The 15,190-nt window shown below is 42.3% G+C and overlaps 2 protein-coding genes across 4 annotated transcripts; both read left to right on the top strand.

Annotated features, from left to right (window-relative positions):
- Positions 1-633: 633 nt before the first annotated feature.
- asb13a.1 (ankyrin repeat and SOCS box containing 13a, tandem duplicate 1) lies at positions 634-3,706 on the top strand. The gene is made up of 6 exons (XM_030045669.1): positions 634-790; positions 1,618-1,805; positions 2,135-2,291; positions 2,416-2,550; positions 2,815-3,006; positions 3,287-3,706. The coding sequence occupies exons 1-6, from the start codon at positions 748-750 to the stop codon at positions 3,442-3,444; spliced, it is 873 nt and encodes a 290-aa protein (XP_029901529.1). The 5' UTR covers positions 634-747; the 3' UTR covers positions 3,445-3,706.
- Positions 3,707-4,326: 620 nt separating this feature from the next.
- Positions 4,327-14,691, top strand: LOC115355040 (ankyrin repeat and SOCS box protein 13-like). 3 transcript variants are annotated; one of them, XR_003927838.1, is made up of 7 exons: positions 4,327-4,437; positions 5,076-5,263; positions 6,360-6,516; positions 7,112-7,246; positions 7,993-8,184; positions 9,126-11,115; positions 11,301-14,691. XR_003927838.1 is itself a non-coding variant. In XM_030045670.1 (6 exons), exons 1-6 carry the CDS (start codon positions 4,395-4,397, stop codon positions 9,251-9,253), a joined length of 843 nt encoding a protein of 280 aa, XP_029901530.1. In that variant the 5' UTR covers positions 4,327-4,394; the 3' UTR covers positions 9,254-14,691. The 3 variants fall into 3 exon arrangements, 1 of the variants encoding a protein (XP_029901530.1); XR_003927839.1 differs by having other exon boundaries at positions 9,126-12,984; positions 13,049-14,691; XM_030045670.1 differs by having other exon boundaries at positions 9,126-14,691.
- Positions 14,692-15,190: the final 499 nt, after the last annotated feature.

The following is a 15,190-nucleotide window of genomic DNA, read 5'->3' as shown; positions in this document are numbered from 1 at the left end:
TCTGGATTTCTGTTGATTAAAGCAACTTGTTTGTCTGGTGAAACTGGTGAACTGAAGCATCCCTGGACTCCGGCCTGAACAAAGCAATATTACTGGTTACTCATTGACATATAAAGTGTGGCTAAATAAGCTGTGGCATTGCAGAAACAGAAGATGACACTGCTAAAGCTACTGGGTCAGCAATGGTACTGTCTGGGGGTACTGGAATTATGTTGTGGGGGGTTTTCACAGCAATTTAGGGATTTTTTTTTTTTTTTTTAAGAGTCCTGTGGTAGTTGTGCAGTGTATAATAATGATGATAAAATTGTTATTTATACAGCACATTTTAAAATAGTTTACTTCATGCCTTGATAGACAGCAAAGAGGAATATTAAGAGAAAAACAAAAGCCAAACAAGCAATACAAAATCAAGGTACTTATGTGAAAATATACAGTAAATTTTTATTTTATTTTTTAAATATTTGCAAGCACACAGTAAAGTTATAATATAGTAATGACCCATTACAGTAAAGCCTCACCAATCATTGTCGCACACCATTTTTAAGAACCACAAAAGGCTTATGGAGCGGATTAGACTCGCCTTCCTTCTGCAACTACAACTCCCATGATTCCGTGCTGCTTCTCAGCCAATGACGTGTGGCGTAGACTTGACTTGCGCCGTTCTTGAAAACACGGAGGATCCTTCACTCTCAGCGGTTTGTCGCCGTGTTCAGCTTACTCCACCATGACTTAGACTACCGCTAAAAGATGGAGGTGACAGCTGCACGCCGTTCGTTTCTTTGCGATATCGGTGAGCACTGTTGTTAACTTTAATTACACGGTTTTTGTTGAATAATGAAAGTCCGTCATTATGGATAGAGACGGTTCGAGTCCTATCTCTGTTTACTACACAGCCTAACGCTCCCCACACTGGTATCACTCCGCTGAAAAATGTTGCGCTTTGATTACATACGGAGCTGACGTCCCGCTGCACTACTTTTTGTGGCGGACGTTTTGCATGGCTCTTGCAGTAGAAGAACAATAACCCAATATTTAATGAGTTATTTTTTTGTTTATTGTAAATGGGCGTGTATTAAGCGAGGTAATGGTGAGTATAAGTTTCACCGTGTGTCTGCCATGGTTATAATTATAGTCAACTAAAACTAAATTTAAAAACTAAAACTAGGTGTGGAGGGGGAAAAAATACTTAACTGAAATAGGAATTAAAAACTAGACTAGTAAAATCTAGTTGAAACGATATTGTGTACTTACAAAAGTAGCTAAAATGAAAAAATTCCGAAAATGTCTTAAGATTTAGCCTTTGCCAGTTTGGTCAAATTTATTATTAATGGCTGGGAGTCACTTGTCTCGCCCAAAATAGTGTTTGTATTGTAATACCTATTCTAAACAAACACCCCCATATTATAATACAAAAAAACTACAACTAATGCTGAAACTAATTAAAACCAAACTAAAACTAAATACTTTTAAGCAATTAAAGCTAAACTGAAATAAGCAAACCCATTCTGGAAACTAATTGAAACTAAACTGAATTGCAAACAGAAATTGAAATAAGAATAAATGCACATTAAAAATACAGCCCCATTCTGACTGTGGTGCCTGTGCTGTACTTGTCAGGTTTCTGGGCGGACCGGACCGCCCTGCATGAGGCGGCGTCCCACGGCCGGGCTCTGCAGCTGAAGCAGCTGATCGAGAGCGGAGCCTCGGTTAACATGGTGACCGTGGACAACATCACTCCCCTCCATGAGGCCTGCATACAGGCTCACCCCAACTGCGCCCGGCTGCTGCTGGAGGCTGGCGCTCAGGTGGGATGTCCTGTCCCCGGGGATAAAGCCCCAAAACTGAAACAGCGGCTTGCTTTGGTTATTAGGTGCCATGTTCCAGCATCAGCTCGTCATGTAGTCATGGAGGAGCCATCCATTGAACTTGAATTGTTCTGTGGGGTCATCAGTCAGTCTGATTTAATTTATTCTCCCATTTAACCCTGCTATCATCTTTAGGGCCAGTTTGACCTCATTTAATGTTCAACATCTCAATTTGCTTCATATTTTGTGACTTATATGACATTTGGGGAAAACATAATTCCCAAACATAATTCTATATCTAGAGTTTACATTCATGCGTCTGCCCTCAGGTGGATGTGAGGACCATCCACGGCAGCACTCCCCTCTGTAACGCCTGTGCCTCTGGTAGTCTGGAGTGTGCCAAGCTGCTGCTGGAGTACGGGGCCAAAGTTAACCCCTCCCTCACCGCGCTCACCGCCTCGCCGCTGCACGAGGCCTGCATACGAGGTACAACCACAGCGGAGTCGGAGTCGGGGCAGCGTTCAACCCGTCATGCCAAAAGCTTTGACCGCTGATGACTGATGACTTTTTGACTGATGACTTTTTTTGTTTGTTTTTGTGTCCCTGCCAGGTAACGTCGACATAGTGAGGCTGTTGATAGCCAGCGGCGCCCAGCTGGAGGCGTACGACGTTCACTTCGGCCCCCCGCTCCACATTGCATGTGCCAAGGAACACGTGGACTGTGCCAGGGAGCTGCTCCATGCAGGTCAGACAGAAAACAGAAAAAAACTGGGAGTGAATCTGTGTTCCCAGGGTTCTATGTTCTCCTGTTCAGTGTTCTCATAACACGCATTAAACTTACACATTAACCTTAACTCTCCCGAACACAGAGCTGGGGAACATAGGACCTTGGGAACAACGTATTTTCAAATTTAACAAAGTAATCTGGATTATTATTTCCACCATAATTATGAGGCCCTGTTCAAGACTCTCACAGAACCCACATGAACAGACCTTTAACTTCACGCAGGTGCCAATGTGAATTCGGCAAAGTTCCACGAGACGGCTTTGCACCACGCAGCGCGAGTCGACACGGTGGACCTGACCGAGCTACTGGTGGAGTTCGGGGGCAACGTCCACGCCAGCGACAACCTGGGACGAAAACCCAGAGACTATAGCACGCCCGGGTCCGCCTCCGAAACCTGCCTCAGGTTTTATGAAAGTAAGACCACATCATCACGTTTACATAGCAGGCACAGCAACAACGTGGTGTGACACGAGCTGTTAGGAGGTTGGACAGTTTTGATTCAAAATGAGTGAAAAAACAAACTTAAGTCCTACAAGATAAGTAGCAAAAATAAATCAAAGCACTGAAATGGTACCTAATAGATAATAGAGGGTAACTTCATTTACACCAGACTGATCTTCTCGCAGTTTTTAGCAGCTGTTATCTGTATTTTATCAGTTTTTATCTTCTTTAAATACCATGCTCCTCTCCACAGGTATACCCCTGAGCCTGCAGCAGCTGTGCAGGATCAGAGTGAGGAGGATGCTGGGTACCCGAGCTCAGGAGGTCATAGGTCAGCTGGACATATCGCATCGCATCCGCAGCTTCCTCCAGTACTCTGAGCGTCCCGCACCGCTGCAGACTGACACGTGAACAGATCTCCAAATGAACTCTAACACACTGTGAAGAGGGGCTGGGCAGCTGGTTTGACATGTAACCACACTAAAGAAGAGCGTCTCCCGTTAGAGCTCCTCTAACAACAATACAACCAGCTTGTTTGTCTCTTTAATCCACAGCGGCGTATCAGGGCCTTTATGAGGGGAAAAAATTAAAAATACAGAGTTTGGGGAGGTGGGGGGTAATAGTCTGAGAAAAACAATCAGAATTTCAGAGATTAAAGTTTAAATTTACAAGATTAAATTTACAAGAAAAAAAATCACAAATTTTTAAGACAAAAACTCAAAAATTCTGAGATTATAAAGCCACAAATTTAAGAGAAAAAAACACGCCTATGTTGTATTTCTTCTGACAAGACCCAAGTCGCTGTAATTTCTTATCAAAGTCCGAATTCTTATGGTAATAATGTGATTCTGGGCAAACTGAAGAAAGTAAAAGAAAAACTAGTGTTTTTTCTCATATAATCTTGGAATTTTTGAGGGTTCTTTTTCTCATTTTTGAACTTGTGATTTCTTTTTCTTGTTAAACTTACTTAGAATATCCGACAATGGCCCTGATACGCCGTGGTATTAATCCTGTTGGCATGAGACTCAGGAATAACTTTCTATCTTTGCTGCTGCATCATGAAATATCATTTTCTTGGTTTCAAGTTACAGTCCTGCTGCTGTTTAATAATGTAACGTGATGTTATTTATCTTCCAAGCCGAATAAACAGTGATAGTTGTCTTCACAGAGTGGGCAAACGTGCATTGGTGTAAAAGACTACAACTCCCGGCGTTCCATTCGAGCTCCAGCGGCGACGTCAGTGACGCCACGTGACTTTTGCCGCATGTAAACATTACGTCGAGGCGTCTGTTTACAAACGTCTCGTGTTTTGCCGGTTCGGCGGTAACGATTTGGATCCCGCGAGTGAAGGAAAACAAACCATGGAGGTTGAAACCGCTCGGCCGTATTTCTTTGGAGACATCGGTGAGAAAAATAACATTAAATAATGATAGTGAGGGCAATATGGCTGGCAAGGCTGTCGCTTTTTCAGATAGGCTGCTGACCCAATTTTTCGTCGGCAGGTAATGTAATGGCTGCTGGTCCGTCAGCGGCAAGCTAATGATTGATATATGCCAAATTACCAACCTGTTTAACGTGACTGCGCCATTATTAAACGATACTGGAGATCTGTCCCCTCAGTACACAGTGTTGGCAGTATATATCCTGCAGTAGAGCCAATACAGGCTTTGGCTAGTCAGTATAATCGAAATGAATGTTATCTACCTGTGCAGGAGCATTTTTTAGCTAGCTGTGTGTATTTGTAAGCATTGCAAAATTCTTACAAGAAATGCACAATCAGAAGTATTCATTACAGGACTGCATTTACAAGTGTTATAGCTACATATTGTACTTTCAAATAACATTAAATCTCATTTTGTGGGAGCCTTAAATCATAATTTGCATTAATTATTTAATTTAGGCTATGAAATTATGTGTCATGATAATTCAGTATCATGATGATGATGTAACAATATTTTTTTATTTCCCAGTCCAATTTTCTGCATTTTTCAAATTTTGACTGTCTGATGCCTTTACCTCACGGCTGACCCGTCTCCCTGCAGGCTGCTGGTCGGAGAGGACGGAGGTGCACAAGGCCGCCTCTCTTGGCCAGGCCTCCCAGTTACAGCAGCTCATCCAGAGCGGAGCGTCGGTCAACATCGTGGCTGTGGACTCCATCACGCCCCTCCACGAGGCCTGCATCCGCGGCCAGGCCCAGTGTGTCAGGCTGCTGCTGGACGCCGGCGCCCAGGTGAGACAGGGACTGAGAGAGAGAGATGGAGAGAGGGAGAGGTGGAATGTGTGGAAGAGTGTAGAATGCATTTGTCAATTTCCCAGTCAGGAAGTGTGGAAAAGAATGAAGCAAAGGGCATTTTCTGTGGTCACAGATTCACTGGCATTTGTTGTATTGAAATATTTCTTGTGACAGAGCAATATGACCCCGCTGACTTTCATTATCAAGCTCTTATCAGGATTAGATCTTCACGATATACATATATCATACTTCGATATTTATGCCAGATACCTCGATAACTATACGATGGATGATAATGACTATGGGTTCACACTTATTTCAGTTTTTAAGTGTAGCAACAGTGAACATTGAGCATTCTTCTAAAAACAGCATAATAATACCTAAAGGACAAAGAAACTGCAGTTACTTCACAAAGGTTTTATTGATCAGAACAGACCAGTCACTGTCTTAGGCTAACCCTAACCCTCTGAGATATTAATATTGCCCAAGTTCATATCTAGAAAACGATATGATAACAATATGTCGTTCAGCCCTAATTAGGATGCTTCACTTTACATACTGACCAAAATCTTCAAATCAAGTTTTGGAAAAAATCTGGAATCTGGAAAAATCTGAAAAAAAAGGCACAGGCTGATATTTTGTCAGGCTATTGGTAGTAGCTAATATTATCAGCTCTAAAAAGCAATAGTGGTATTTGTAAGTATTTTTATTGTTGTTATTTGACCAAAAATTCATGTCAGTATTGGCAGCTAAGGGTGGAGACATGTTGGTTATCAGCCTAAAAAACCCTGTCATTCCATCTCTTTTTTAAAAGTATATTTTTAGCATCTAAATGACACAGTGACTTATTTAAACACCCAGCTAATAGTAAAGAGGGCAGATGCCAGAGCCACATTGCAAATCATAGGAAATTAAAAGAAATGAAAGAGGAGCTGAGGAAGGAGATGGAAGGAGTTCCTTGTAAAGTTATTTGGGGGGGGGGGTGTTATGTGACGAACTTAACAGATGGGCAGAGTGTCATTCCATGAAAGTCCTCACCTGTTGAAAGAGGTGAGACATCTTTGTGGATTTCCTGTGTAATAATGCTTTTCAGGTGGATGCGAGGAACGTGGATGGGAGCACCCCGCTGTGTGACGCCTGTTCGGCCGGGAGCTTCGAGTGCGTCAGGCTGCTGCTGGACCGCGGCGCCAAGGCCAACCCGGCCCTCACGTCCCGCACTGCCTCGCCCCTCCACGAGGCCTGCATGGGAGGTCGGCATCTCAACACCGCTCACCCCCATTTTTATAGTTTTCCTGCCGTTGTCAGGCTGACAGTCTGAATGTGGTTAGTTCACAGTTTACAGAATAGTGAGTCAAACTGATGAAGACAGGGCCATGTAAGGAGAAAAATAGTATTTTTTTGTTAAGTGTAATTGCTAAGATATTGTTTATACTGATGAATTTATAATGATTTCCTGTTAGTTTACTTATTACAGATAGATACATAGATAGATGTGCTTTATTGATTCCAAATTAGGAAATTCTTGTGTTCAGGCAGCAGGTTGTCCAGACACATAAAGAAGCACAAAGTATATAAGAAAACCTTTGCATACTCAATAAGATTATTTTTTTTTAAAAAAAAGAAAGAAATGATTTTCTTAGTTTGACTAAAATTTTGCAGACATTCAGATTGGTTTGTTTACCAGGTTTTCTGCACAGCCCCTGTGTAAAATATTCTCTTTAGATATAATTGCAGCCTTTTGCATTTGAAACTTGCAGCAGTTGACTGGACTTTGTGCAGCTGTACCACAATTTTTGTGAATTATACGAGTAACAAGAGGAACAATGTGCTGTCGCTTACTTTCAGGAAACGCAGACTGTGTGAGGCTCCTGATTGCCATGGGTGCTTGTCTGGAAGCGTATGACCTTTACTATGGGACCCCGCTGCATGTGGCGTGTGCCAACGAATACGCCGACTGTGTTAAAGTGCTGCTAAATGCAGGTGAGCATCCATGTAAAGCACAGCAGGAAATCACCACCAAACACCTGCTAAATGATGCTAAATTTTGGTTTTGGCTTATGAGTTTGTCCGCTGTGAGCCACACTGGCAGGTAAGAAGATCTTTTGGAAGTCATACTCTGTTTTAAAAATTTAGCTGACTGGTAGGGCTAGACGATATATCGATATCTTAATGATATCATGAAATGAAAATACCGTCTGGTATTTCAGATATTGTAATATCGTGATATGGCATATATGATGTTTTTTCCTGTTTTAAAAAGATTGAATTACAGTAAAGATGTAATTCTATGAACTTATTAGACTGTTGTAGCTGTTTTATTATTTGTCTCTACCTGCTTGGTCATTATATCTACATTACTGATGATTGTTTAGCAAAAACCTCCTATATGTAAATATCTTTTGAAACCACCAGTAGTCACCTCTACAATATCATCACAATATCGACATAGAGGTATTTTGTAAAAGATATTGTAATGATGTCACCCAGCCTTACTGACTAGTAAAATCGTGAAAGTGGTGGGTGAATCCTGGGATCCACCAGCTGCTGAGCCCAGTGGGCAAAAAAACAGTGATGATTCCCCTCCTGGTGTAATGTGAGGACAAATAAATTGAGCTGTAATATTACCTGCTGCGACCTCAGCTGCCCCTGTGGTTTGGGCGTAGGCATCAATTAAACATGTGGGCTAAACGTTAGGAGCCAACTTGGATTTGATTTTTTTCTTTCAGGCGCTAAAGTGAACGCTGCCAGGCTCCATGAGACTCCGCTGCACCACGCCGCGAAAAACATGCGAGTGGATTTGATCGAGATGCTGGTAGAGTTCGGGGCCAATGTTTACGCCAGAGACCAACGTGATAAAAAGCCTCTCGACTACACAGCGCCGGGCTCTCCAGCGGCAGCCTGCCTACAGTTTTATGAGAGTACGTGTTTGGATGAGTTACAGCTGCATTAGGCAAGATCAGGATGAAAAAAAAAGTGTCTTCTCAGCCTAAATCACAAAGTGGAGCTTCAACAAATTTGTGCAAATTAAATTCTGGTGTCAAGAATGTACACTTCTCTGTCAACAGGAAGTTAGTAGTAGTGAGCAGCTCCATCCAGAAGAAGCTTCACTGACCGTTAGATCTTTCACTTCTCTCCTCTCTTTGGTTTCCTTTGTATATAAAACACCACAGTTGCCCTTTTTTAACGTCTTGTGTACCAAAGCTGCCAGCAGATGGCGCGCAAGGATTGTTTTTCAGCTCTACTGTGAGTCACAAGACAGATGAAGCCTCTTATTTCCCATCCTGCTCATATCTAGGTCATGTATTTATAGGTCATATATAGGTTAGTTGTAACTGATGTGCATATGAGGGGGTGATTATTTTCCAAGCGGCAATGCCAGTTGCACGTGAAATGTGGAGCATCGTGTCAAAGAAGACATTCACAAACAGTATCCAGCCTCTCATGGTGTCAAGACGAAGGCGGAAAACACTTCAAGTCAGCCCCAAAATGTCATATAGGAATTTTGGGGGGGTGATAATTAGTTTATATTTAGCAGTGAGTGTCCATAAATTATACAGGATCTTGTCTGTTGAAGTTTTTGCGGTTCTCAACCCCTAATTAAGTTGCGTATTATACTATAATAGTATTGAGTGTCATAATTTTTTTGAATAAGTGTCTCATGTCTGGTATCTTATTTTGGAGCTCCAGTGGGCTAAATGAGTTAAATTTGTCATTTAGACTAATATGTACCGATCACTCAATCCAGATGAAGCTATGAGTTGACCCATTTCTTTTTTTTTTTTTTTTTACTGGTAATGTACAACAAATTAGGATATCTAACTTGTTCCTTTTTAACTGTGAGTTGTTGCTCTGTCCTCAGGCACTCCCCTGAGCCTGCAGCAGCTCAGCAGAGTGGCTGTGAGGAACATCCTGGGCACCAGAGCTCTGAAGGTCATAGGTCAGCTGGACATACCGAACCTCATCATCAACTACCTCTGCTACCAATGACGTCGCCCCTCGGAGGAGAAGAGGGACACGAGGCGAGAGACTGGAAACTCACAGACTTACTGCACAGTTACCAGAAAAGCACAGTGCAGTCGCAATCGCATGAGACCTGATAGTAGTAGACGCACATCACGGTAACACACGCGCATCTTCAGCTGCCACGGATAGCATGTCTTTCTTTTAAGCTGCACCAGGCAAGATTTTTTTTTTTCTTTTTTAGTGAAAATGCTCCCTTTTCCAGTGCAACCGATCCCACTTTATTGCACTTTATGGCAATAAAAAACAGGAACTTTGGACTTCCCATTTGCAAAAGGTCCAGTTCCAGTTGTTGTTTTGGTCCCTGGTCGATACATGGGATCACAGGAACTGACGGGACCCTGTGGCAGGGCTTAATAGTTGATTGGTTGCACATTTTTGCATCATTAGAGTGACTGAGGGTGAGTCTGTAACCAACATGTTAAAATTCGCGCTGAAGTAGAAGCCTTTTGCTGTTAGCTGCTGAGCATTTGAAGAAGCCAAATGGAGAAAACACATGCAAACCACTTCAAAAAATATTCTAACATACAATTATGATTTTTTTTTTTTTTTTTGCTTTGTTAAAGCTGCTGTGACAGTTGCCATCATGGTTTCTCCTGAAGAAGCAGAGCTAGAACCAGATCTAACTCCAGTTTCTGTTGCATTTGGTCTAGTTTATTGTTGTGCGGCGGGAAAGGGCCCTCAGTAGCAGCTGAATTTAGATGCCATATTCTGTCACTGATGAAATTCTGCTGTCTGGTATCTGCACTTCAACCACAGGAAGTGATGGATCAAAACTCGAGAAAAATCCAAACTGTCTCCTGAACAGCAGTGAGTCATCAGCGTTAGATCTTCCTCCTCTCTCGTCTATTTTGTTTCCTTTGGTGTAAAATGTCAGAGGGCGGCCGGGTTGGTGAAAATGAGTGAGCTGTCTGTAGTTTACTGACAGTTGCATAATTTCTAGGTATTGAAGTTAACTCCAGCGCCGCCAGAGTGTGAAATTGCCTAGTGCAGCTTTGAGCCTTTAATAAGATTAAATCATGTTTGCCATTTAGAAAAATGTAAACATAACATAGCACAAGAGGACAGATGCTTCTGATTTAAGGGATAATTTTAGCTGCGTGTTTATTTCAACTGTTTCATTGTCTCGTAAGCAGGCCTGGCTAGGGGACGAGTGATGGAGCTCAGTGAGAAGAATAAGATCTGTATTATGGCATTCGTTTTCTTGTGAAAGGTGAGTATGTGACCTGAAGGTTGTCGGTTTAAATCCTGGACTGGCTGGAAAAAGTGATTGGTAAATGCTCCTCCCTTGAGCTGCCATTCGTTCCTGTGGTCAACAGCAGGAAACTGGTTGTTCTGGGCAGCTTCCAGGTGTGTGAGTGTGTGTGTGTGTAACAGGGACTGTGTTTACATGGACCAAACAATCCGACTATTGGCCCTGTTGTAAACCAGCTGTTTGCTCGGGTTTCTTATAGAACTACTCCTATTCCCATTTACATGCTCGAAACTGCAGGGGTGTCAAACTCAATGACTAAAGGGGCCGTGTTAAAAAAAATCACAACCAGTTTGACAGCCAAACAGAGCCTATATCATGCTATATACACTTTTGTCTAAAAGCAGTCATTCTCATGATCAGAATATTTCCTGTGTAAAAATAATGAGTCATACACAAATGTGAACTTTACATGAAACATTCCTCCCCAAATTGGCTATTAAAAAACTGATTGGAGTGGAAAATGACATGAAAAGAATCCACTGCATCTAAAAATAAAACTAATATTCATGTTAAACCAGTAATTTGGTCAAATATACCAAAGTATCTCAAAAGTCAAACATCAGTATATAGAGATGTAAGTAGGATGACTTGTGATTACAACAAACAACCTCCCACTTGTGTTGTAAATTTCCACTTTTCATTTTGACGTTGCTTTTGGGCTGGCTTGCTAACAAACTAGCCAGCTAATAACTGTGTTGATGGATCGATCTGAGCTGCTGATGAGCTCGTCGGGAGGAAGAGGGGCGAAGGCGCGCAGAGGATTAGTGAGGTTGATGGTGCAGGACGTTGCAGTGCATTTCGGGGTTTGCAGTATCCGTGTTGTAGGCAATGTGGAATCAAAAGTCATCTTGTGGGTTGGATTTAACAGTTTCCTTCCGGTATACAAACTTCTGCCTGGTTTACTCTTGTGGCTGTTTTCTTGCAGATCTTCTTGCACATTTTTAAGGCTGCACATGAAGATTTGTGCTGGAAAGTGATGCAAAAACTCCAAGAACGCCCCACAACAGCCCAACTGAAGTGAGAATACTCCATGTCTTAATCTGAGCATCATTTACTCAGCCTTATCTCTGGGTAAGGTGATCAGAAAATGCTGTTTAATTGACATCTCTTACTCTGAGACGTGTCTTAATTGAGTTGATACCGGAATGCTGCAGTCCATGTAAATGTAGTCCGTGTTACATGCGTGCTCACTCGGCCTTCCCCGGAAAAATCAAAGGCTAAATAAAGCATCCCCAACATGTTGTAGCAGCAGCTGTCTCCAGATGAGCGACACTCTCCAGATGTCATGTCACTGCGGCTCGTCCCAGCTTCCCCTCATTCGAACCTCAAAGTTTCAAGGAGGCAAAGATCCTGGCTGTCTATTTTTAGCCGGTGTCTGTTGCTCCGATCTGCCAACGGAGACGACCCAGAGCTCGGTTTGGTCTCAGTATTTTTAGGAGGTGCAGGAAGATGTTTATGAATTCCACAAAGTGCTTATGATTGCTGCGTTGGCTCGGCTCTCGTCTGACACAACCTGACCCTGAGGAGCAAAGTGTGTTGATTGTGTAACCGTGTCAACAGCTTGGTGCATCTGTGTGTGTGTGTGTGTTCGTTCTGAAAAATCTGAATTCACCCATGGAGGTTGACTGGTTGCTAATTTTTTCCAGCACCGCCTCTCTATACATCCATCCATTTCTACACATTCCCACCTGGAAGCTGAAAAGTACAACCAAAGTCTTGTGCGAGTCGCTCTGCAGCATCACCGGAGCAGGTTGGGGTTCGATGCTTTGCTCAGAGGCACCTAGGCAGTAGTTATCGAGGGAACGGGGAGCATTCCCTTTCTGTTGCGTATGTTTTCCTGGCCGTTCTGGGTTTCAAACTGCTGATCTTTGTGTGGATTGGATGTCTCTGTACAGCAACGCACATTCCATCAAACAGTAAACTTTATTCCAGGGAGATCATACAAGAAATTCAGGACACTTTAACCTGAGCTCACTTTGCAGCTGCACTTTAAAAGACTATTATGTAAAAATACTTTGAGTCTTAATCAACCTAAATTCACAATACAAGGCTGCAGCATAGTAAAGCGTCGCATCTCCACTAACTTAGACACCGTAGATTCACCCAAATGACATTTTGCTGATGGGCGTCTACACTCACCTGACCAATCCACAGTTTACTGACACCTTACAGGATTTCTGGATACTGAAACTCAGCTACGACTTATTCACATTTAGGCCCGCCAATGTGAAAAGATGGCTTGTGCAGCTTTAAAGCCAGCTCTCCAGTGACCTGATAACCTCGTGTTTTCATACCTCACTCTGCATTCAGGCAATTAAAGTTGGAAAAATGTCACATGACCAACTGGTATTTACCAGGTTTTACTGAAAGATGTAAACACTGACACCAGGAGTAAATCATTGCTTATTTATATGTCACTGTTGCTTGTTTACTGATAAAACCGGTCATTATTTAAATTATTTACACATTATGATAAAAACATGGATATTATTTACCATAAACTTGAGTATCATGGAGCATGGCTGAGTTACCGTTTGTATTTACGACTTTATTGGCTTTTTGAGTGCAAATTTTCTGTGGTTTTGATGAAATTCCCGACTTTATTCGAGGACTGTGTGACTCAGCATCTCAGTTCATCTGGAGGGTCAACGGCCAAATCCTTACTGATCTGGAAAAAAAAAATTGAAAATGCTGTTTTTGTTTCAAATTGTTTTCTGTCGGCACAGCATTCTCACAAAGTTTTCGAAACGTTTGCCATCCACACCGAAACACAAAAGAATTTCTTAATACGCATGTGCAGACTAACCTTGGCTACTTTCCCCGCCATGTTGACTGTTGCGGTTCCCACCAGGGGTCACATGAGGATTAAGTCAAAGGGGGTGTCTTCCTGTTTGTTGTAAAATTAGTTAAGCCCTTTTACACTGTAAACTGTGATACTGGGCTTTAAATAAACTTGAACTTGAATTTGTTTCAGTGTGGACGGAACGGCAAAATGGAGAAATAAAGATGCATTTTCAGGTTTCTCCAGATTAGTGGGGCCTACATCTTTGGATTACTTGGTAAAACAGGAGTAACAGATAATCACTGATGGCTGGCACAAGCTGTCTGGGCTCTGGATTAAAAAGCTGCACATGTGAGAGTCACTGTGATTGGTGATGGAGATAATAAAAATCAAAATCAGTCACTCTGTGCTGTTGTGTTACGGGAAGAGTTTGAAATTGACTGAGGTTACGAGGTCATTGGAGGAAGGGTTTTGAGGAGCGAGTGGCCATCTGTCTGCTGTCATGGAGGTCTGCACCTGTCTTTTACTGTTTGCCTGACAGGTTTTTACAGAGCTTTCAAAAGCAATGTGCACCCTCATGCAAATCTCTGTTTACTCCGTCTCTTTGTGTTTTCCTCTGCTCTTGTGCAACGTGCCCGGTCTGCACGAAGCTGGCCCGAGCACAGAGCTTTTCTCCTCCACTCCGTAAATATGCCAACCCCGCTGCAAATCATTAAATCAAACTATAAATTCCTCGCAAACAATATTCCATCATTGCTAGTCTACTTGGACTTGGTGGAAGATGCAGTCTAATCCATTTTAATGTTAACCACTGCGATGGGTTTATAAATAAACCTTGAAGCACAGATCTCTGGACTCGGGCCACCCGCGTTCGCATGCGGAGGGAGGACGGACTTTCCTTTAAAAGGCTTGTTAAAATATCTGACCCATGTTCTGAGGAGGTTGCTTCTTAAAGCTTAAAATAACCGCCACAAATGAGAGCGTTTTAGTTAAGAGTGGAAAAAGCAGAGGAGAGGAGGGCCGGCATGCAGGGAATGTCCACTTATCAGGGCAAAAATTATACTTGATCCAAAATAGGAGCTCGCCGGTTTCTCTGTCAGATAAAACGGCACCAAAAGACAAAGGCAGGTCCTTCACTTAAAGCACCGTCTGCTTAAAGTGGACAAAGTCAGGTTTAATACACTCAGATGGTCGTCACACATATTCAGTTATCTCTGTAAGGTGGTGGTGCTACTGAAAAACTGATGAATTGATCCCGCAAAAGTATTTATCATTGTGAATATTTATATTATGTACAAACTGTGAGATAATGTTGCTCTGATTATGACTAAGATATTGATTGATCAAATAAATTGCATTGTTGATTCATTAGTTGCCTCTTTTTTTTTCCCTCATGAAACTGTATTTGATTGTAGTGGAAAGGCCTGCACAGCTTTATAAAGGGCACGTCTGCAAATTAAAGGAACACTTCGCCCAAAACACAAAAACATTACTTTCTCACTTAACCTCTAATGCAGACTATCTGTCCATGAAGCTTCTGTGTGATTTGGTGAAGTTTCCACTCTTGTAGTTTCCAGTTTCTCCTTACCTCAATACAATGGTTTTGTGTTTTGTGGAGCTCAAACCATCCAAACATTTACATGCAAAGAAAAAGTGGACAATAACAGCTCTTTCCAAAAACAGTGACATGGATACCCAACATAATCCACAGCCTCGGGGGTGGAGAAATTTGTTAAGAACTACTTCCTGCTGAAGAACACCAACAAAATGTATCAATCCACCACCACGACTACAAGTTTGCTGTTCTTCCTCGGCAGGAAATAGTCCCCACTGAAACTTTGTTGAATTACTGCACCACTGATGATCA

This window comes from Myripristis murdjan, chromosome 23, assembly GCF_902150065.1.
Source record: "Myripristis murdjan chromosome 23, fMyrMur1.1, whole genome shotgun sequence".
Lineage (NCBI taxonomy): Eukaryota > Metazoa > Chordata > Actinopteri > Holocentriformes > Holocentridae > Myripristis > Myripristis murdjan.
Note: the sequence above shows the minus strand (reverse complement) of the source record. Positions and strands in the feature narration are given on the sequence as shown.